The sequence below is a fragment of the Drosophila busckii genome, chromosome 2R, assembly GCF_011750605.1.
Source record: "Drosophila busckii strain San Diego stock center, stock number 13000-0081.31 chromosome 2R, ASM1175060v1, whole genome shotgun sequence".
Lineage (NCBI taxonomy): Eukaryota > Metazoa > Arthropoda > Insecta > Diptera > Drosophilidae > Drosophila > Drosophila busckii.
In genome coordinates this window covers 13,404,304-13,424,858 of record NC_046605.1, presented here as the reverse complement: position 1 = coordinate 13,424,858, position 20,555 = coordinate 13,404,304, and the positions used below count along the sequence as shown (strand labels likewise).

At 42.0% G+C, this 20,555-nt stretch overlaps 6 protein-coding genes across 6 annotated transcripts; 4 read left to right on the top strand and 2 right to left on the bottom strand.

Moving 5' to 3' along the window:
- The first annotated feature begins 235 nt into the window (after positions 1–235).
- Positions 236–2,793, top strand: LOC108596706 (beta-alanine transporter). The gene is made up of 7 exons (XM_017982728.1): positions 236–348; positions 409–571; positions 931–1,077; positions 1,136–1,480; positions 1,539–1,908; positions 2,053–2,393; positions 2,445–2,793. The coding sequence occupies exons 1-7, from the start codon at positions 236–238 to the stop codon at positions 2,772–2,774; spliced, it is 1,809 nt and encodes a 602-aa protein (XP_017838217.1). The 3' UTR covers positions 2,775–2,793.
- Positions 2,794–5,259: 2,466 nt separating this feature from the next.
- Positions 5,260–6,521, top strand: LOC108595310 (CG8788). The gene is made up of 2 exons (XM_033293057.1): positions 5,260–5,492; positions 6,393–6,521. Exons 1-2 carry the CDS (start codon positions 5,290–5,292, stop codon positions 6,403–6,405), a joined length of 216 nt encoding a protein of 71 aa, XP_033148948.1. The 5' UTR covers positions 5,260–5,289; the 3' UTR covers positions 6,406–6,521.
- Positions 6,522–6,554: 33 nt separating this feature from the next.
- LOC117134646 lies at positions 6,555–6,954 on the top strand. The gene has a single exon (XM_033293058.1). It carries the CDS (start codon positions 6,669–6,671, stop codon positions 6,804–6,806), a length of 138 nt encoding a protein of 45 aa, XP_033148949.1. The 5' UTR covers positions 6,555–6,668; the 3' UTR covers positions 6,807–6,954.
- Positions 6,955–7,338: 384 nt separating this feature from the next.
- LOC108597431 (dynein intermediate chain 2, ciliary) lies at positions 7,339–11,942 on the top strand. The gene is made up of 6 exons (XM_017983989.2): positions 7,339–7,516; positions 9,363–10,037; positions 10,094–10,532; positions 10,593–10,670; positions 10,724–11,540; positions 11,597–11,942. The coding sequence occupies exons 1-6, from the start codon at positions 7,484–7,486 to the stop codon at positions 11,778–11,780; spliced, it is 2,226 nt and encodes a 741-aa protein (XP_017839478.1). The 5' UTR covers positions 7,339–7,483; the 3' UTR covers positions 11,781–11,942.
- Positions 11,943–12,068: 126 nt separating this feature from the next.
- On the bottom strand, positions 12,069–14,171 carry LOC108597432 (fukutin-related protein). Its single transcript, XM_017983990.1, has 4 exons — positions 13,698–14,171; positions 13,178–13,646; positions 12,997–13,113; positions 12,069–12,942 (listed from the first exon to the last, which is right to left on the bottom strand). Exons 1-4 carry the CDS (start codon positions 13,973–13,975, stop codon positions 12,079–12,081), a joined length of 1,728 nt encoding a protein of 575 aa, XP_017839479.1. The 5' UTR covers positions 13,976–14,171; the 3' UTR covers positions 12,069–12,078.
- An 802-nt stretch (positions 14,172–14,973) lies between these two features.
- On the bottom strand, positions 14,974–19,545 carry LOC108595033 (atrial natriuretic peptide receptor 1). The gene is made up of 13 exons (XM_017980173.2): positions 19,269–19,545; positions 19,105–19,216; positions 18,785–18,950; positions 18,319–18,396; positions 17,984–18,260; positions 17,369–17,924; positions 17,205–17,320; positions 17,064–17,142; positions 16,370–17,013; positions 15,976–16,306; positions 15,584–15,923; positions 15,253–15,526; positions 14,974–15,194 (listed from the first exon to the last, which is right to left on the bottom strand). Exons 1-13 carry the CDS (start codon positions 19,543–19,545, stop codon positions 14,974–14,976), a joined length of 3,471 nt encoding a protein of 1,156 aa, XP_017835662.2.
- Positions 19,546–20,555: the final 1,010 nt, after the last annotated feature.

Below are 20,555 nucleotides of genomic sequence, written 5' to 3'. Positions count from 1 at the left end.
GGGTTTGTTTTAGCGACTGTTGGCTTGGGCAGCGCTGACTCTGGGCGACCCTGGTTTAGGCGCACAGCGGTGTCCAATTAATTAAAACACACAAAAGTCGCGTAATGTAATTATGTTCAATTGAGATTTGGCCGCCTGCAGCCCCTAAAGCAATCTCTGGGGCTGAAAAGTGCGCAAGGTCCAACGGAGCGCATTAGTTGTGCGCGCTTTTGTTTCGGCTACAGTTGCTCTTGTCATGGATTTCGATGAAGTACTTAAGGAGGTGGGCGCCTTTGGTCTTTATCAAAAGATTATTATATGTGCAGTGCTGCTGCCGGCGGCTCTGCCATGTGCATTTCACGCCTACAGGTGCGTCGGCTCAGAAGCCACCAGTGCAATTGCCTTCATCTCCTAACATTTATATTGCAGTCAGTTGTTCATAGCAGCCACACCACAGCATTGGTGTCGCATACCCGAACTGGAGCCATGGACTTTGGACTATACGCAATTGGTTAAGAACCTGAGTATACCCCGAGATAAGCAAGGTGTCTACGCTGAGTGTTCCATGTTTGCGCGTAATTATACTGAAATGGTTTGTTTGTAACCCTGTGAATCAGACTATATACCTATGCACACATATAGCTATTTATAACTAGCGTACAGTAGACGTTCCTCAATTGCTTGATATGAAAGCTAATTTGCGTAGATAAAAAAAATAAATTAAAATCACTGGAATGGTCAAAATTGATTTAGGCTTGAAACTCTAGTATATCTTTAATTATAACAGTTAATGATTTTCTTAAATTAATGGCAAGTTAGGTCAAGGACAACACTCAACTTATGATGTTTGAATGGAAAATATTAATTCTATATACTTCACTATTTTATTTAAAGCGCCATGCTCCTTTTTACAGACAAGTTTAATTTTGTTCTCTTATTATTGCTTTACAGGTGCGTTATCTAGAATATCGCACACCCTACGATCTGCAAAGAGAACAAGCCTCGAAGCTACTAAAATTGGACCAGGCGCCCATAGTGCCATGTCAGCATGGCTGGCATTACGACAAATCTGTTTATCCCAGCACTGTTGTCCAAGAGGTAACTTTCAAAATCCAAACCAACCCACAACTTACAATAATTTTTGTTTTTTCCCCAGTGGAATCTAGTCTGCGATCGTAGCTTCCATGTTACGCTAGCTTTAGTGCTATTTGGCTTGGGCGGCTTGGTGGGCAATTATGTCTTTGGCTATCTGGTGGACATGTGGGGTAGACGCCCCTCTTTTTATGCTTACTTACTGCTGCAAATTTTATCCTGCGCTGCTAGCGCCTTTGCCTGGAATTTCTATTCCTGGCTTGGATTAAGATTCGTGGTGGGCTTAACTGTGCCCGCCATACTGGCTAGTCCCTATGTGCTCGCTATTGAGCTGGTGGGTCCGGAGAGACGCGTCTTTTGCACCATTGTATCTAACATAGCCTATTCCTTAGGACTAGTGATGCTCTCGGTAAGTTTGCTGCCGCATGTGGCATGTGCTGTAAAATGTAATTTCTTCGCTTCCCTAGGGCGTCGTCTATTTGGTGCGTGATTGGCGTTATCTGACGCTGGCCGTCTCACTGCCATTGCTGATGCTCTTCTCATGCTTCTTTGTACTGCCGGAATCACCACGTTGGCTCTTGGCTGTGGGTCAGCCTAAGCGTGCCGTACGCATACTAAAAGTAATGGCGCGTGTAAATGGGATTCATGTGAATCGTGAATTTGTGGAGCGACTACAACAGCGCTTGCACACCACACAACCAGTGGAGGCCACTCATTATGGCATTTTGGATTTATTTCGTGGCACAAATATGCGACGCAAGACTTTAATTATAACGCTCATCTGGTTTGCCAATACTAGCGTTTATGTGGGGCTCAGCTACTACGCACCTGCCTTGGGTAAACTGAATTAATTCCAAGAAGAGTTCAAATCTTAACGGAAATATGTGAAGCATGTAACAAGTAGCTTTTGAGCGCGAGCTAGCTTGACAAAAGCTTTTCGTTGCACATTAATCGATAACTGTTTAATTTTGAATTTTGCAGGTGGCGATGAGATTTGGAACTTTTTTCTGGCCGGTGCTGTCGAGCTGCCTACGTATCTGCTGCTCTGGCCAGGACTTAGCTACTTTGGTCGCCGTTGGATATTGTTCATATCGATGCTCGTAGGTGGCGTGGCCTGCGTAGCCACCTTGCTTTACCAGCAGAAAGCGAATATAATGCTTTTACTCTATTGTATTGGCAAAATGGGCATTTCATCAGCTTTCGTAGTGCTCCCACTGTTGGCCTCTGAACTTTATCCCACTGTTGTGCGTGGACTCGGCATGAGTTTTAGTTCTGTTGTAGCCATGACAGGCCCAATAATCATACCTATCATTAACCATATGGTGAGCAAAACTAATTATTTTAAAGAGGCATTTAAATCCTTTTTTTTATAGGGTCAGCAAATGTTGGTGCTACCATTGATAGTCATGGGTGCGCTGCTAATTGTTGGTGGCTTTGCTAGCCTCTTCCTGCCAGAAACCCGTGGCAAGAATCTGCCGCAGACTTTGGAGGAGGGCGAAGCTGTGCCACTTAGTTGTCTGCTATGCTGCTGCGTAGAAAAGGAGCAGAAAAGGTCTAAAAGGAGCAACAGGAGCCCGGTCAGGACGCGCAAAGCCATGCTAGCAGATACCGCCACTGTGAACCGTAGAGTTGGTGGATCTGGAGAAACTACTAGCTGCAAGATTGTGTGCAGCGTTTGCAAAAAAGAAATGAGAACACTGTAAATTGTTAATGAAATAAATTAGTCTCTAACAAATTCGTTGAAATTTCAAAGTGAGGCCAGTAATAATCGTTAATAGTGTTGGAAAGCATATTAAACGGCTATCGATAAGTTTATATGGTCACACTACTTAACGACTAGTTCAAAACAAGCTGCTGAAACTTAAACTCAGAATATATTTTATTTTTATTTAGTTGTGTTTATTTTCAGCGTATAATCATGTATATTTGAAAAGTTCAAATAAATTTATATTAATTCACTTGTTGTTTACATTGTTGGTTGTTTGATCTGGGGCATCAATCATTTAATAGTATAAAACACAATTCTTAAGTCAAGCTTTGCAAAGTGCAAGCGCTGCCAAGTCAAAGTGCAAAGTCCAAAAGACCGGCGCGTGAGCATTTGCATAGTTGTTGTAATTTGTAGTTGTATATACTAGAGTTGCATTCAATTTCTCTTATCAATAGTAAACGTAGCGGCAAATGACAACAAAGCAAGAAAAATATAAATAAACCTGCATGTGCAATACTTATGTACATATGTATGTATAACTTTGAATACATACACACATATGGATGTATGAGCGCGGGTATGAGCAGTACGGAAGTGAATATAGAAGAAAGACCTGGCAAAAGGCCAGGTATACATACATACATACATACAAACATACAAACATATACTGACAAAACATTTGTAAGCGTGTTTAAACAAAATAAAAAGCAAATATTCATTTAAAACAGACATTGAAAGTGTTAAGTTATCGATCGATGAAAAACACTGTAGTTCAAACTTAAACTAAAAAATTTGTCTTCTTCAAAAATTTGTGTCTTCATTTTAGACATACATATGTTTATATGTATAATAATACACACACACGTGCCGTACATATATAGCACTGAGAAACAATGATCAAAACAAACATGAAAAACTGCTCCAACCAGACAGATAAACAAGATATAACAACACAACTGAAGCAAGCAAAGTAAAAAGAGGCCCATTGCAATACATAAGCCTGTATGTAAATATGCACACATGCTCGCACTTATATGAAATAGCCCTGCGGTTCTATTAACTAATCCAAACACAGCGATATCACCAGGACTGAGCCTCGACTATTACATTTCATTGTTAGGCCATTATTTAATTTTTATATGGGTTATCATTGAAAACGGTAGTATCTGCCGGCTCTGTATATACAGCAAGTCTAGTTAGGGCAATGGACTAGTCAGTGCTACAAATTCAGGGTAATTAGTTCCATCAGAAACCGCAGGGTGTGTGTAAATATACACGCGTGTATGTGTGTGTGGCTCCAAAGTTGTGTTTGTGACGCCTTCGCAATTGATTAAAACTACGGCATTGTCTCTTTTCTCCCCTCTCTCGCTCTTTTTAAAAACGAAACAACCATTGGAGCATTTGGGGCGTCGGACCTTGTTTGTAGACGCATCGGGCATTTCAGTACGATCGCAGACATTGTGCAAAACGCTTCGCTAGAGTTCGCATCGGTCGGTGGTTGCTGAGAAAATTTCGTGTAACTGTGTAAATTGTCAAAGCAGTTGGATATTTATAACTGTGTCAAAGCCAATTTTGAGCAATCAGAAGGGCCACACGCCTAATTTATTAAATTTGGAAATCAAGTACTTGTGGTAGGTCAAGCAAGACATTTAAATGATATTTTATGATATTGTAGACACATTGGAGACCCCACTGTGTCCAAGGCTGAGTCTTATCAAACTTAGATTATCTTATTATTGCCACGTCCACTATCTAATGCACAACAACTTGGTAACTAATCGATTAGTATGTATACATATGCATATATAGATCTGCAAAAATATATGTGTGACGCGTGCTTTCTGATTTTACAACAATTTTGATTATCAGTCGTGTGAAGTGAACTGTTTTGAACTTGTTAAGTGACCAAACTGTTAATTGATAATATGTACGAATTTGTATAGTTAGACACTCACACATACACACAAATATATATAAATATATTTAAATTGCGGCGCTAATCAGAAGCAACAACCACTCATTAATTTAAAACGCATTTTCTTTTCGTTCAATAACAAAATTAGCAACTTTGGTTATGTTTGGACAAGCGTCATAAAAAATATGCTATTATTGCTAAAAATCTTTTAGCAGATAAAGTAAACATTGCTTAGTTTTGCAATTGCTCTTATATTGGTACTCAACATTTATAAAAATATATTGAATTGATTGACTTTCAAATTTGTTTTTGAAAATCAATAGAAAGTTGTTCCGATCTCCAGTTTCCAGTACCAATTGAATTAATTTAGAGTGAACATACGATGTGCCATTATCATTCACTCAACACACTTGGAAACAGCCAAAAAAATAAGATCGCTTCTATATAGTATATACAACTTGACAACACGCAGCAATCAAAATTTTATTCTGATATATTTTTAGCTTTATCAACTTGTTTACGTACCGGAGGCTCGACAATGATTGACGAACTGTCGGACATACCACAAAAAAAAAAAATAAATTAATTCGCAAGCATGGATAGCGTTAAGTCGTTTTTCGCCAACACCAACAAAGAGAACAATCTCAACAATCAGCAAAATGGCATTACGGGTCGCTGGAGCAACTGGAGCCGAGGCATTCAGGCACATGCGGATTCGGGCGCCGGGCAGAGTGCCATGAGCAATGCCAATCCTGGCGAGGCTAAGCGCAAGGATAGCGATAGCTATTTCTATATAATGTAAGTATTTGCAACTGCGTAGCAGAAGTGCTATAGATTTATTTATAGGCCACGATAAAGGCAAATATTTGAGATAATACTTAGTAATTGTTATTCGACTTTGTTATCAGCAACTTCAATTTAAGTATAGGCATATTTATTAAGATATTGATTGAGCGTTTTATGGGGGGTATTTGATAAGTGAAAAAGCAAAGCAAGTTAAGAATTACTTAGATGGACCTAGCTTGGAAACTCTTTATTACTAGTAAACAAAATTTACAATTCTTGCTCTTTGTTAATTTGTACAGATAATAAGAGATCTATCGTATTTAAATGTGTACACAAGCGTAGTCTGAGAGTAATTTCGAAAGGGGCTTGTGTTCAGCGCTATTTAGCATATGTAACAATAAGACTGCAATTAAAGCTTCCCACATGTTCTATAAGCTCCATAGCAAACCAGTTATTTGGCCGTTGGCATTGCCTTGAGAATTCTAAATACCAGTATGATCATTTGATACCCAGCTAAAGCTTAAAACTGTTGCAAAAAGCTTTTAACGCAACATAAAGCGTTGTTCATTTAAAAATAAAAACAAACGTAGCAAATACTGAGCGTTGGGGGATTTGCGGCTGTCGTCATACTTTCAGCTCAGTTGGGAATTAACTGTCAAGAGCGTCACAGCGCGGGCTCCATAAATAGCAGCGGCTCGACACGGGGTAATGCCCAAAAATCGTATAAAATTAAATAATATTGGGTGGAGCACTTTGCTATATAAAGTGCGTGATTCAGCAAAGCAGCAGCAAGTTGACAAACAGCTGGACTGGGGTAAGCAACAGGGCCAAGATCAGCATGTGCTAGTGCTAGAATTTTAGATATATATGTATATTTTACTAATCCATGCTGTTTACTCTTTTATCTTACAGGTGGCGAGCTTAAAGTTCTGTAAACCCACAGCCCTATAGCTATAAGTTTATGTCTAAAGTGACCTGCAAGGATTTGTGAACACGCCCTATTAAGAAGCATCGGCGGTGTAACAAGCTAATACTATTAATTTTTTTTTCTTTGAGGGACTATTAATTTTTTTTTGTTGGTACTTGTTACAATATCTCCATGTTCGGTGTTTAGTGATATTAGTTATTTATAATTTTTTGTATATACACATTTAACGCAACTGTCTGATCGAAACTGGCAGCTTCTTTATGGACGCCATAACCGTTTTTGGTGTTATTTACTGGCTGATCTGCATGCTACTATTTGGACCCATTATGTTCTTTGTCTCCGTTTATCTGCCGGAACTGCCAGTGCGTTATATAAAAAGTTTAAGGCAGCAAACATAAATTTTATACACAACACAACAAAATATATTACTTACTTAATTGTTTATATAGTACATAGCTTATACATATATACAAATGATATTGATGTACGCATATAGAGCAGACAACATGCAACTTTTTACAATTAAAAACTCAACTGTATACAATATTATTATCAAAGTCTTTTATTGTTGTAAAAGTTGTAGACTTTCAAGTCGAGCCCATTTTGTCTGGGGCGTATCGTTGGTTTGACCCCAATGTGCGACCTTCTAACGATCGTTGATAGTAAGTACAGAACTATGTAAGTAAAAAACGATCATTGAACTGTTGCATTGCTTGAGTTGGAGATTGTAATAATTTTGGAATTTAGAAAATTAAAAATATTTATTGATATATATGCAGCTTTATCTTTGTGAGCAGCGCTTTTATTTATTTATTTTGCTCCAAATCGATAGGCGACTGGCAACTGGTGCGTAAGTAGGCACAATTTCTATAGTAACTGTAACAAACAACGTTAGCAAAAAGCAATCGCCAAGCAAGCGCTGAAATTCCTTTGTTTGCCTACACACAATTACGTAAAGTTTCGCTTGTGAAAATATAAATTAAAATTTTTGTTCAGTTTATGTGATTGATAACCGGAAGAACCTAAAGAAGTTGCACTGGAACTTTGATAACTTGAAAAACTTGCAAGCAACAACATGCCGGATCCACCGAAGAAAGAGAAGAAAAAGGTGAGCTATGGAGCACTACGCGAATTTATTTGTTATGCGCCGTAGTCGCAGGCTTACGTCCGTACGCTTGAAGCGTTGCTGGCTTTGTGGCAGTGTCTTAGCTACGGCGCGTTCCGTAGGGCACGTATCCTTGCTGCCTGCGTCACATGTCTTGCTATATTTGTGTTTAAAAATTTTAGCGATTACTTTATAATAAGTTTGCTGAAATGTAGCGCAGAACTCCACGCCAAAAAAGCAAAACTTATTGACACTCTGATGGAACTTTGTCACGGAACATAATTTGCAATTTGCGTCAAGTTGTCAAGGGATGGGGAGGAAGGCAGGGAGTAGCTCCTTCAGCAAGTGGTAGGGGTGTTTGCGTGTCCGCTGAAACAGATTGGCAGTGCCAGCGCCTAAAAGGCAACTTCATCTAGAAATTGTGTTTACAGTGGATATTCCGTTGGCCTGCGTTTCCAGGCGTGTATGCAACAATCAACGTCACCTCAGTGGTTCAATATTGTTTTAACGCAATCAAAAGGAAATATATATAAAAGGTCTATAAATCAGACCGCTATATGACTATCAACACACCTCTTAACGCTTTGCCATAAAAATATTAATACTTATTTATATGCGTAACGTTTGTTGACGTTTACAAGAATTGTGATTAGCATTTGAATGGATTTTGGAATAGGGTTTTGGAGTAGTTGGTCTATGCTTGCGTACCCCGACAGTAATCGAGTGGTGTGCAATTTGTTTATTTTCACCACCCCATAACGAAAGTCTTCACACCCTTACCTTACCAGCAGCAGCTACAATAGTCGCATCCTTAACAGTGACGTGCTCGTGACGAAAGTTTTTTGGTTGCGAGTTACGAAAAGTTTTGCATTATGGCGAGAACGTCATCAGCTATGCTTTAGTCTATTTTGAAGGCAGGTTCTCAGTGCTACGCCTTGACTTGAGCGAAGCAGTACGCAGTGTTTCGTACATATCTGAGAAAATATAAGCAGAGTTTTAAGAAATTTGCAAAGATGTGGAAACTAGCTAACAAAGCAATGGCTGCTGTGGTATATGAGTATTACTAAACGCCGTTTAGTGCTATATAGAATAATCTAAGGCAAAATTTGCTTTCCTCGCAAGCGCAAGTAGTGAACATTAAACCGTATATGTGTCTGTGCCACCAGCAAATCCAATGTGTACATATGTAAATACAATTTAATACATTTTCAAACGATTCGTATATTTGTATATAAAATTTAATCAAAACCTAAACCTTCTCTCGCCAGTAAACAAATTGTATATAGTAGCTCTAGTTGACTAGTGCGTAGGTAACTGCTGGTAGTTAGTAGCTTGAAACACAACACTCTATCTTTGATTCTTTGTAAATATGTCCGAGGAAGACGAGGCTAGTCCTTGTGCTAATAACACTGATGATCTGACTGCGTTCGAGCAACTGCAACTGGAGGAGGTAACTTTGATATTAGGACACCACGCACCTTAAGGACTTTCGGTTTATCGAATACCCTTTTCAAAATAGTCTAGCCGCCTAGTCTGCTGTTTTGAATAGGTTCCTCTATCAAGCAATTATTGTTAACTTGAGTTTCGATAAAGGTTTGCATGCTGCATGTTTTGTAGACGAGCCCAGTGACTAAACACACTTGCTATCCAAATCCTTGCACCTTATATTTCTTCAATTGGCCCTACAATTTGTAAATTCATTCAAGGTAAGTTCCAACACACAATTTGGCAAAATCAAAACGCTGCATTTTTTGACAATTTTATTGCCCAGACACTTGAGTCATCCGAACTTTGCATCACTGTTCACATGTTATTAATTAACTAACTAAATATTGCTTTGCATATACAGAACCGGACATCCAAGACCAAGTTGGGTGAGGGAGGCGGGGGTGGCGATGCCGATGATTTTGATGCATGGATGAAATCACGTCAGTTAGTTAAGCCAGATGATCAATTGGACTTGACGGAGGCCGAGCTGGGCGAAGAGGTCATCAAGGTGCTGACGCCAACCAACACAAATGTGGTGCGCAATTTGGTAGTTTACAGTTTCAAGGAGGGCGAATATGTGTCTGCGCCTCTGCCAGGCAACACTGTGACGTTGATAAGCTTTCCGGGTAACTCGTTGCACGTGGACTCCGAGGATGCGCGCCGTCAAATCGAGGAGTCCGACGAGATTGGCTATCCACTGCCCATGCCCAATTATTCGGTGGTGGAGCAGCGCGAGACCATAATCGATGGCGAGGAGGAAGGCGAGGGCGAAACCGATGAGGACAAACCTGATGCTGACGGAAAACAAAGTCCCGGCCCTGGCGGCGGCGGCGGCGGCGGTGATGAGGAAGAAGTCGAAGAGGAGGAGGAAGATGAAGGCAAGGGCACTGAGGGCGGCGCCGAACAAGAGACAAGAGATGATGAGGATGGCGGTGGTGCCATTGCCATACCCGGCGGTGGCAGCAAGAAACGCAAGCTCATCAATCAGTTCAATTACTGTGAACGCGCCACCTTGACCTATGTCAATCCCAAGCGAGTAAGTGCTGCCATTAACTGCACCGGCTTAAGCTCAATTCTTTTACTTTGCTTTAGAGTGTGGATACGCAAACAATACCGCCATCACGGTCACAGTTTGGCGCCAATGTGCTGCAGTGGGTCATCTATGACACTTATCAACAGGATTTTGACCAGCAGCAGAAGCAACTTGCTGGCTCCGGCTCCAAGAAAGATGAACGCAATCGCACTTCGCGTCAGAAAAAGTTCAAGGACAAAACGGCCTTGGCCAAGCAGCTGAATGCTAAATATTTAAGATGCTGGCAGATACTCGAGCGTATGATTAATCAGAATATTTTTGATGACATCGGCATGGACTATCGCTATTGGGAAGATCCGGCTGATGAATATCGGGAAGGCGAGGGTAATCTATTGCCGCTGTGGAAATTTCAATATGAAAAAACAAAGAAAATGAATGTTACGGATATAGTTTTTAATCCCAGTTACTATGATCTCTTTGCCGTTTGCTTTGGCTCACGTAAGTTGGCTTAAGCTTAAGCTTACACAGAATCAGAGCCCTATACCTCCCATTTTACAGATGATTTTCTAAAACAGCCCAACGAAGGTTACTTGTGTTTTTTTACTGTGAAAAATCCTTCTTTTCCGGACTATATTAGTAAGTAGTGGCAGCTTTCTTAAGCAACTATTTATACTCACACTTCCTTTTAGTTCAAACAGACTGTGGCGTCATGTGCTGCGACATACATCCCAATTATCCATTCTTAACCGTGATCGGACTCTACGATGGCAATGTGGCCGTTTATAATATAAGAGAGAACTGCAAGACGCCTTTGTATGTCTCGAGAGGTAACAAGTGCAAGCATGGCGAATGCGTCTGGCAATTGAAATGGGGACCTGATATGACAGACGGCGAAATTAATTTTTATTCCGTTTCCTCCGACGGCACCGTTTTCAATTGGATCTTAATGCAAAACAAACTGTGGGTCACCACCATCATACGTCTCTATTTGGAGGAAAATGGCACTGCTGATGGACCAGATGGCACCAAAGTTACACTGCGTGATGGCGGCTCCTGTTTACAATTTCATCCCACAAATCCCGGCGTATATCTGGTGGGCACCGAGTGTGGCTTTATTTACAAATGCAGCACTGCGTTTAGCTCCAAATATCTAATGACCTATCATGCGCATAATATGAGCGTCTATCGCATTGACTTTAATCGCTTTAATGTCAACATATTTGTATCCTGTAGCGGGGATTGGCGTGTCAAAGTCTGGGAGGATATGCGCGCCGATCCTTTGTTTATTTTTGATTTAGGCTCAGCTGTAGGTGATGTCAAATGGGCGCCGTACTCGAGCACCGTATTCGCCGCCGTAACCACCGAGGGCAAGGTGCATGTTTTCGATCTGAATGTGAACAAGTATAAGGCTATATGCGTACAAGCTGTGGTGCCCAAGCGTAAGAACAAGCTCACCAGACTGGCTTTCAATGAGAAGCTGCACTTTATAGTGGTCGGTGATGAGAAGTAAGTATCCATAGTCTATTTTGAAGATCTGCACTTCTATTTTAATTTTTGAACAGAGGCGTAACGCATTCACTGAAACTATCGCCCAATCTACGTGTTATGGTGAAACCACCGAAGAAGCAGCTCTATCTGGATCAGACTACACTACAAATAGCCAAGCTGGAAAAGCTACTGTCGCTGGTGCGTGAGCTGCCCGAGGGTGAGGTGGTGGCAGATGCAGCAACCACAGTGCGCAGCTAAAAGACCACAAGATGTACATACTGCTCTTAGCTGTAAATGCCCATATAGTACAGAGTTCTTTATTGTATTAAAAAAAAACTTTAGAGTTAAAAGGTTATAAACAGAGAGAGCTTTACAAGCTATTTAACTAAAGGTTGGTTAATAAACAAACTACTTAATGGCAAAAATACATGCTCAAAAAAATGTACAAAGGAACTCATAACCTCAATTCACTAACATAATTTCAAATATACAAGAAATGGCCTAAGTTGCTTAAGTCTACCAAAAATTTAAGCTAAACATTACGCTATCGCTTAAGCTACTCATCTTCTATGGCTATATCTTCCGACTTGACCTTTATGTGCTTGGCCTCCAGATACTCGAGCACATTGTTGGGACACATAATGCTCTTGCCCAGAAACAGCACCGTCGACATGGGATGCAGATAATCAGCGGAGAAAGTGGACGCCTTCCAGCCAAAGAAGCCACTGGCGCGTACTTCGTTGCCGCTGATTTCATAGGGCAATAGATTAACGCCCACCTGATTCACCTTAGAGAATTGCACACGAAAGTAGTGTCCATCGGTGGCTTTGAGCCAGTAGAAGCCCTCATTGTCCACATGCGGTTTGCTTTGCGATTTCTTCATAGCATTCGAGCGCTCCAAATCGTGCACATTAAAACTTATGTCAATATCGTAGGCATCGGGAGATAATTGATTCGTTTCCACTGCGCTCTTCAGCGCATAGTTGTCCAGCCAATAGCGTATGCCAACGTTCTCGAATTCCTCCAGCACATGGTTAAAGGTGGTTTTCAGTTTGTCCAAGCAACAGGGCGGCGTATGCTTGCCCAGATAATAGTAAAAAGGACGTTTGTTGTAGACACTGCCTATGCAGGATTTGGTGGTGCGCTCGCAGCCAAACAGATCAATGTCCGTGACCAGTGGCAGTGAAAAGTTTGACGAACTAAACTGTGCATCTAGCACTAGACTATGTGGCTGCCAATTGCCTTCACGCGCTGAGGATTTGCCAGTTATGCGATGAGTGCGCCTGACCAAGCGCTTGATCTGCAGCTTTTTGTACAACTCTCGAAACTGACGACGACGCAGCTCCAAGCGACGTTGTTTGGTATGAAAGGAGGCAAACAGACGACGTCCTTCCATAAAGGATTGGGCAAATACGCTGGTCTGTGAAAAGCAAACAGCATTAGTTGAGCATTGAAATATGATAGAGCGTCCTACCGTTAAATTGGCAATCTTGGCTTGCATATAAAGCATCTCCGGAAAGGGTAAGCTGAAGGGCTCTGGCATGGATCCTAGCACTGCCACATCAATCAAAATTGCATGTTTCTGCAGAAACTATAAGGCGAGCAACTAAAGTTAATATATGTACATACAAATTGCTTAGCTAAACTTCACACACCATATCGCAATGCAAACTATCATTACGTGCATCCAGCTCCAAAGTCCAGTTCGGCAGATCCAAGTGCAATTGCGCACAGCTGCTAAAGGATTTCAAATTGCCAGCAAAGGGCACAAGCAGCAGCTGACGCACTATTTCATCGGGCGCCACAGTTACTCTTTGTGGCTGTGGCGCATCCTTTGTCTTGAGTTTAAGCTTGGTGTTCATTTCACGCAATATCTTTTGCAGCAAGTTCTTGCCATTTAGACGCACACTATCTGGCATTAGGAGTGCATATCTGGTGCGTATGGCCGCTAAGGGATTCAGTTGCTCATGTGTGCTGCGCACATCGAAGCCCAGCGGCATGAAGCGCACAGTGTTCTCCTCGCCGTTGGTGAGATTACGCTCCAGGCTAATGGGCGGATACGCATAGTCGGCGCCAGCTTCCTGCAGCACCAGGATGGGCATGTTGGGTACGATGTTCAAGATGCTGCAATACAGAAATATGAGCACAACAAAAGCGTTTGGAAAACAAACTTACCTGTCAATGCTGGCGCGCAGATCCTGCTCAAAGTTATAGTGTCCATAGAAGACAATGGTAATCGACTTGCGTATATGCTTGTTGGCATTGCGCGTCTTATCCTTTGGCGTCAGCTTGGCGCTCACGCTCTTTGCCTTGGCCTCAGCAGCACCTCCGGTCAGAGCATTGCTGATGCGTCGCCAGAACAAGGAATTCCAGGTGTAATAGAAGAACAGCATATTGGCCAGTATGAAGCCCAGCAGCAACAGCTTCACCAAACGCAGCCTGTAAACCTTCATAGTGTCCCAAGGCTATAAACAGGTTGCCTTACCAAGCAGCTACAACTACAGTACAGGTGCGTGCGTGTGTGTGTGTGTGTGTGTGGCGTGTATGTATTTGCCGCAAACTTTGTTGCATACTAAAGTCTAGTCAGCTTCTGTAGCTTGATTTGCCGCTGCTTGCGCGACCGTAAACACATCGTATTTTCTCTTATTATTTTCGCTTATATTTACACTTAACTGTTTTATTTTAATTTATATTTGTAGACAACTGCTTTTGTTTTTGTGCTGTTTTCTTTTACGTTCGCCTTGCAACTAAACTTTCTAGGCTTCGCTCTCTAACTCTCAGAGCTTTTACAACTCAGCACAGCTGTTTTTGCCTGCCAAGGATATTAGCCGGTTTTACAATAAGCTAAAATGCCTTTACACGCACAGGATTCTGTGAAAAGCTCAGCAGCTTTTTTCTATACAAAGCATTAGAAACAAGGGTTGAGTTACTTACAAATACATGCGCAGTGCCAACTCACCCTTATCGGCAAGCTGCAGATACTCTATTGAACAAGGAGCTTACACTTTTGAAACAAGTATATTTTGTTATTTTCAGTTGGCTTTATAAGTTGCTGAATTTCTATTTAATAATCAATATGCTACAGAAATTCAAACTCAAACCAATTTATTATTAATGGCAACTCTTTGTAGCCATAACTTAATATTCGAAATAATAAAATCAATCTAAGTTCTCCTTTTCTTCCAAAGATCTTTGAAAGCTTTAAAAATTTTTTGAAATTATAATATTTAGAAAAGAATTTTTAACGTTGATTAGTTCACTGTAATTGAATTAATAATTGCACATATATATAAACATACAAATAAAGCATTTTGGCATAGACTAGCAATTGTCTCGAACATTAAAAGCTGTCGATAAATACTGACATGGATTAATATGCTAATGCATTTAATTGAGCATTCTTTAAGCGGCATTTGTACTAAAGTTTCTTTGCTAGCTGTTCATCATTTGCTTACTTGCCCATGCCGGCAAAGAGCAAAGGAAACGGCACCTCATCGTTGCTTAAAAGTGGTGGAGTACTGGGTCGTGCCTCAGCCTCGGTGGTGCTGTTCAGCCAGAATGTGGTTACAGTACCTTTGCCTTTGAGCTCCACATCGCCACGCTGCTCCAATTGAAAGGTGCCGAATTTATCGAGTATAAGCTTGGTGGCAGAGGAGACATGAATTTTGCCCGCTACAAAATAAAATATATAAATGAATTGGGCATGATATAATAGACTAAGTAAACATACGCTGTCCTGTAGTTTCCAGACGTGAAGCTGTATTAACTGTATCGCCAAAGAGGCAGTAGTGTGGCATCTTTTTGCCAACGACACCAGCACACACCGAGCCCGAGTGCATGCCTATGCGTATCTGTATCTTGTAGTCGGGTTGATGGCGCAGATTGAAAGAGCAGACAGCTTTGAGTATGTCCAAGGCCATTAAAGCGATTTCACGTGCGTGCTTGTCGCCATTGGGTTCAGGTAGGCCAGAGACCACCAAATAGGCATCGCCAATAGTCTCCACCTGCAAGTATGAGCTTTATAAAATATCTTGTAGTTCAGTTTGTCCTCTTGAGCTAACCTTGTAGACATCATAGAAGCCAATAATGCGATCGAAAGTGCTGTAGAGATCGTTAAGAAAGTTGACCACATCCATGGGTGTGCTGCGTGCACAGAGTTCGGTAAAGCCTACAATATCACTGAAATAAATGGTGACACTGCTGAACTCCTCGGGTTCTACAATATCGCCTGCCATTAGTTGTTGCGCCACAGGGCGTGGCAGTATCTGATACAGTAGCTCCTCGGTGCGTTGCTTTTCCAAGCTAAGTTGACGCGTTTTCTCCTCCACCAGGCTTTCCAAATTGTTGGCATAATGCTCCATGCGATTGAGCAAGTCGTCCATCAGATTCTCACAGAAACCTCTAAGGCATTAGATTAAAATAGAAAGGTACTAAGCAGTCTTTAGCCACTTACTTCATAATAGTGCGTATGTTGCTGCGTATGGTTGAAAATGCAGGACGCTCTTCCTGATTATCTGCCCAGCATTTCTCCATTAGCACCAGCAAGTCCGGCGGACATTCACGTTCCCGTATAAGCGGACGAAACGGCGGATATTCACATTGACGCACTTTATGCAGTATGGTATGCACATCCATGCCTTGTTGACGAGCTTCCTGATAGGGACCACCGCGATTAACAATTTCCTCCAGTATAATGGCAAAGGAGTAGACATCACCACGCTGCGTAGCCGGGCAGCCGGGTATGGAAGTCATGGGCAATAGCTCAGGCGCTATCCAAAGCAGCTCTAGAGTTAAACAATTTTTAAAATATGTGGCACAGTTTAAGTTACAGAGTGTAATAGTTTTACTAGTGTAATAGTTTTGGTCGCGCACAAAGTCCGAAGGCGTGGTCAGCGTATTCAGTCCAAAGTCCGAGATTTTCAGCACAAAGCGTCCATCGATGAGACAGTTGCAAGATCTCAATTTGCCGTGAGCGACGACATCGCTATTATGCAGATAGCTCATGCCTTTGACAATGTCATGTATAAGCGACATGCGAAAATTCCAGTCCAGCTCAATGGCCTCGTTCTCCAACACGTCTCTCAAGCTGCCGCGCGAGCAATATTCCGTTAGTATAAGCACCGTGGGGCGTGGCAGATCAATGCAGGCGCCAACAAAGCGCACTGTGTTCTCATGACTAACATCGCGCGCCTGCTTAATCTCCCAAAGCAGCGTCGAAGTAACCTCCACCTTCTTTACATTCACTTTTTTGATAGCCACACGCTCGCCTTTAAATTGTCCTATCGTGGTGTAGACCTGTGGCGGCAGCGAGGCAAAGCTGGCAATGGAAGCGCGTCCCGAGTGTATGCCAAACTGTTGCAGTGATATATTTTCCACATCCAGGCGCTGTAGGCCGCCCTTGGAGCCAAACATGCCACCCATTTCGATGAGCACATCGTCAGGACGCACGCGCCAGGACATGTTGTGCAGCTCCTTGCTAAGCTTCATTTGCCTGCAAATAAATATAGTTAATATTAGATTATAAACAAATTGTTAACTTACTTTTGCAGCAAACAAATGACCAAAAAGACCAAAGCCAAGAACAATGCAAGACCAAAAATGGAATACATAATGGTAGTTTCTAAAAATATAAATAGTTATATAGTTAGAGAGACAATGTAACCAAATTCAAGCGCGACTGACCATTGCCATGACAGTCTGGCGAATTGCCTAAAAATCCACAGGGTGGTATATCTGGTGGAGGTTCCTCCCGACCTCCAGGCCAATGTATTTTCTTTCCCGGTGCAGCAGCATATTTTCTAGCCAAGCAATTATTAATTTAGTTATTTATTAATCAATATACTCACCTATGTAAGCCATAGTAATGCGCTACCACCGAAAACTTTCCATTTATGGGATCCAAATCCAGTATAGAGTAGTCCGCATCTCGATCGCCATTATCATCGATGCGCACATGTCCCGTAATGCCACGAAAAGTGCGATTCCACATGCGCCGCGTTATGTTGACACCATCCCTGATATCGCCACCCTCGGTCAACGTTTCGTTTAGCGCCATGCCCAGCAGATAGACGCCATCATAGAAGGCGCCGATGAAAAAGTTTACCTCCTCGCCCTCGCCAAAAGTGTAATTGTACTCGGAGAGCGCATTATCGCGCACATTGTCCGCAAAGTCCTGAAAGGTGGGACTCGTAGGTTGCAGCAGCGAGACGCGCAGCAAAGCCTCATAAGCCTTGCGTGCGCGCTGATCGTTCTCATCGCCCATTTCCCAGTCCTTGTCGCCCCAGTAGGCGCTTTGAAAGATCTCCACATCCAGAAAAACCCACTCACCATTAGTCATGCCCAGATTATGCGCAGCTAGCATAAATTTACGCACCAGCACACCACGCACCGATAGGATTACCACTGTAGGATTAGGTTATATGATAGACATCTCTTAGCTTTCTATGTAAAAAGGCACTTACCACGCGCATACATGCTGGCATCCTTAAGATAGTTTTCATATTTCTCCTCCTCATTGCCATTGAGCTCACGCACAAAGCTTAGCAAGCCCTCTTGTCGCAGTCCATACTCCAGATTCTTGCCAACGGTTAAGCTAAAGAGCTCGGAGCGATCTACCAACAAAGCCACATGCTTCCAGTTGAACTGACGAAATACGCTGGCAAAGACCAATTTCAAACGACACTGACAATAGGACATGCGAGTCAGTGTGGGATACTTGGATTTATCTTTGAACATGCCCTGCAAGAGTACGAAGTATATATTTTACTTTAAGTAGGACTGTAGTAAGTGAACTTACCGTGCTCTCATTTTTCCACTTGTGTATGCGACCCAAGATGCCAGAGGTGACAGTTAGTTCGCCCTCAGAGGAAGGTGGCTGCAAGCAAATAATTTAAAGATAAGAGCGTACTTGGAATGGATGCTGTTGCGCTTTAAGAAAATAATTTAAAGCTCAATTTGCAGGCTTTTTTCACTTGGAAGTGAACCCCACTGTGCACGCCTTTGGTTACAAATCGGCGTATTCGAAACAAAAAAATAAAATACACTCTCAGTTAGTGGCACGAAGCAAGCAGTTTTAATGAGCACTTGTGGAATTGCAGCTTAAGCTAGACAAAGTCATCTTTAATTGCGTTGAGTCAACGACAATTGATAGTCTCTCTCTGTGTGTGCGTGCGTGGTGCGGTGGTAGAGATTAGCTGGGCATTATTCAGGAACAGTGTGTTTGTCTAATTGAAAGCAACATGCTGTGCCTGAACTTGGCTTACCTGATCGCCCATGCCCGTGATGATGGGCGTATTCCAGTAGGCGGCCAGGCGAGCAACGGGCTCGAGCGCAAAAGCGCAGGCAGGTCCTATAAACGCAATGACATCGTCCTTGAAATGCATATCCGCAGCAAGTCCTGGTGCTCTGGCACCCGAGCAGGAGGGGTAGCTATAACAAAATAGTTGAATACTTAAGACAAACAAATTGCTGGCATTTCAAGCTTTAAACACCAACTGGGGGTGTATCGACGATGAAATTCGACTAATTAAGTGACTCGTGCGGCACGCAACAAGTGGCACGGTCTTGTGGCAACAGCGCTTACCTTGCCTTCTTTTTCACCAGCCTTATGTTGTGCGGACTGAGAAAACGCTTGTTAATCTGATCCAAGGCCAAATCAACAGCTGGCCCACAGCGCTCCAGATCAAAAGGTGAATCTGCAATTTGTCTCGTGATTTAATTAGCCCCACTACAGCCTTTAAAACTTACCCAAATGGGAGGCCATTAGTACGCCCACATTATAGACACGCATTTTACTAATGTCGCCTCCAGATTGCGTTTTTGTATCTCTCAAACGCTCAAAGACATTAATATCGATGCTGGCATTAAGATTTCCATTGGTATGACCATTGCTTGACCTGGCCTGTTGGCTTATGCTTTCCACACTAAAGTCTCGGCCTGGCCAAAAGCCCACATCGTTGCGGCGATGGCTTTGATGCACACTAAAGCCGGCAATGGGCAACAGGCACATAAGGATCAACCACATTTTGTTTTCCATAAAGTATACTAAAACATATAAGTGTGCATCTCATTAATATTTTGATATTATGCATTTCTCATGTAAATTTTTATTAGTTTATGTAAATATTGAATTTTGCCAATTCAAAATATTTAATTTGTCAGTCCTTATTGTTTCTTAAATCGAGCACTTAAACGTTTTGCTAATGCTAAGTAGCACTTTCTCTTTCATACAAATGTAGAACTTATTCAAATTATACTTTTTATAGCATAATGCACAGATTTAATATTTCATTTGCTTAAATGCTTTACACTTTAATTCACAATGTTCACAAAAATGTTTAAAGAGTCACTTTTTGAATAACACTATACTCTTGATTGAATTTTACTTGAAAAGCTTAAGTTTTGCAAAATTTTTAACTATTTACCATTTGTAGACGCTGCACAGTAACTGAAGAATTCCGTTTTTCGAATGAACCAGCGCCAGTCAGTTGGCTCCTTTTTATATAAACCGTGCGCTACTTCGGCAGCAGGACACTCTGGAGGGACACGAGCTTGGCACAACCAATGGCAAGCAATCGCCTGTGGGTGAGAATGGCGCCTTGTGCAGCCGAATTTGAAGCCGGCGTCGGCAATTTGAATTCGAATGTCTAAGGTTAGGCGAGCAATGTCAACGGTGCAGGACACACAGGACATAATCGTTTTCCTTAGACTGTGTCTGCTTTCACTTGTTGCCATTTCAGTTGTTGTTGTTGCTGTCGTGCACCATTTGAATTTAAAGTATTTGCCAGTCAGTTTCACCGTCCAAAGGAGCAACAAGTCTACCCTCGATTAAAAGCTGGTCGCGTGCTGCCAACAATTAATGCGTCTCACTGCTTGCTGTGCGCTGCGTGGTGGGGTGAGGGAATTTCTCTAATTTCTCTTGGAAGCAAGAAAAACAATAAGAACGTCTGCTTGAGCTGTGTTTTATGAGCCTGTTGGCTGTAGAGTTTGAAATGTTCTTGTTTTGTTCCTGCATTGTTAGCCACGCTTACTATT

Excerpts from the sequence above, each read along its gene's own strand:
- LOC108596706 (XM_017982728.1), top strand. The coding sequence starts at position 236 with ATGGATTTCGATGAAGTACTTAAGGAGGTGGGCGCCTTTGGTCTTTAT. Across the intron at positions 1,078-1,135 it reads CCAGCACTGTTGTCCAAGAG|TGGAATCTAGTCTGCGATCG; the intron begins GTAACTTTCAAA and ends TTTTTTCCCCAG. Across the intron at positions 2,394-2,444 it reads TACCTATCATTAACCATATG|GGTCAGCAAATGTTGGTGCT; the intron begins GTGAGCAAAACT and ends TTTTTTTTATAG.
- LOC108595310 (XM_033293057.1), top strand. The coding sequence starts at position 5,290 with ATGGATAGCGTTAAGTCGTTTTTCGCCAACACCAACAAAGAGAACAAT.
- LOC117134646 (XM_033293058.1), top strand. The coding sequence starts at position 6,669 with ATGGACGCCATAACCGTTTTTGGTGTTATTTACTGGCTGATCTGCATG.
- LOC108597431 (XM_017983989.2), top strand. The coding sequence starts at position 7,484 with ATGCCGGATCCACCGAAGAAAGAGAAGAAAAAG. Across the intron at positions 10,671-10,723 it reads TTCTTTTCCGGACTATATTA|TTCAAACAGACTGTGGCGTC; the intron begins GTAAGTAGTGGC and ends ACTTCCTTTTAG. Across the intron at positions 11,541-11,596 it reads ATAGTGGTCGGTGATGAGAA|AGGCGTAACGCATTCACTGA; the intron begins GTAAGTATCCAT and ends ATTTTTGAACAG.
- LOC108597432 (XM_017983990.1), bottom strand. The coding sequence starts at position 13,975 with ATGAAGGTTTACAGGCTGCGTTTGGTGAAGCTGTTGCTGCTGGGCTTC. Across the intron at positions 13,647-13,697 it reads CTGCGCGCCAGCATTGACAG|CATCTTGAACATCGTACCCA; the intron begins GTAAGTTTGTTT and ends TCTGTATTGCAG. Across the intron at positions 13,114-13,177 it reads ATAGTTTGCATTGCGATATG|TTTCTGCAGAAACATGCAAT; the intron begins GTGTGTGAAGTT and ends CTCGCCTTATAG.
- LOC108595033 (XM_017980173.2), bottom strand. The coding sequence starts at position 19,545 with ATGTGGTTGATCCTTATGTGCCTGTTGCCCATTGCCGGCTTTAGTGTG. Across the intron at positions 17,321-17,368 it reads CATTACTATGGCTTACATAG|AAAATATGCTGCTGCACCGG; the intron begins GTGAGTATATTG and ends TTGCTTGGCTAG. Across the intron at positions 15,195-15,252 it reads TCTGGAAACTACAGGACAGC|CGGGCAAAATTCATGTCTCC; the intron begins GTATGTTTACTT and ends TTTATTTTGTAG.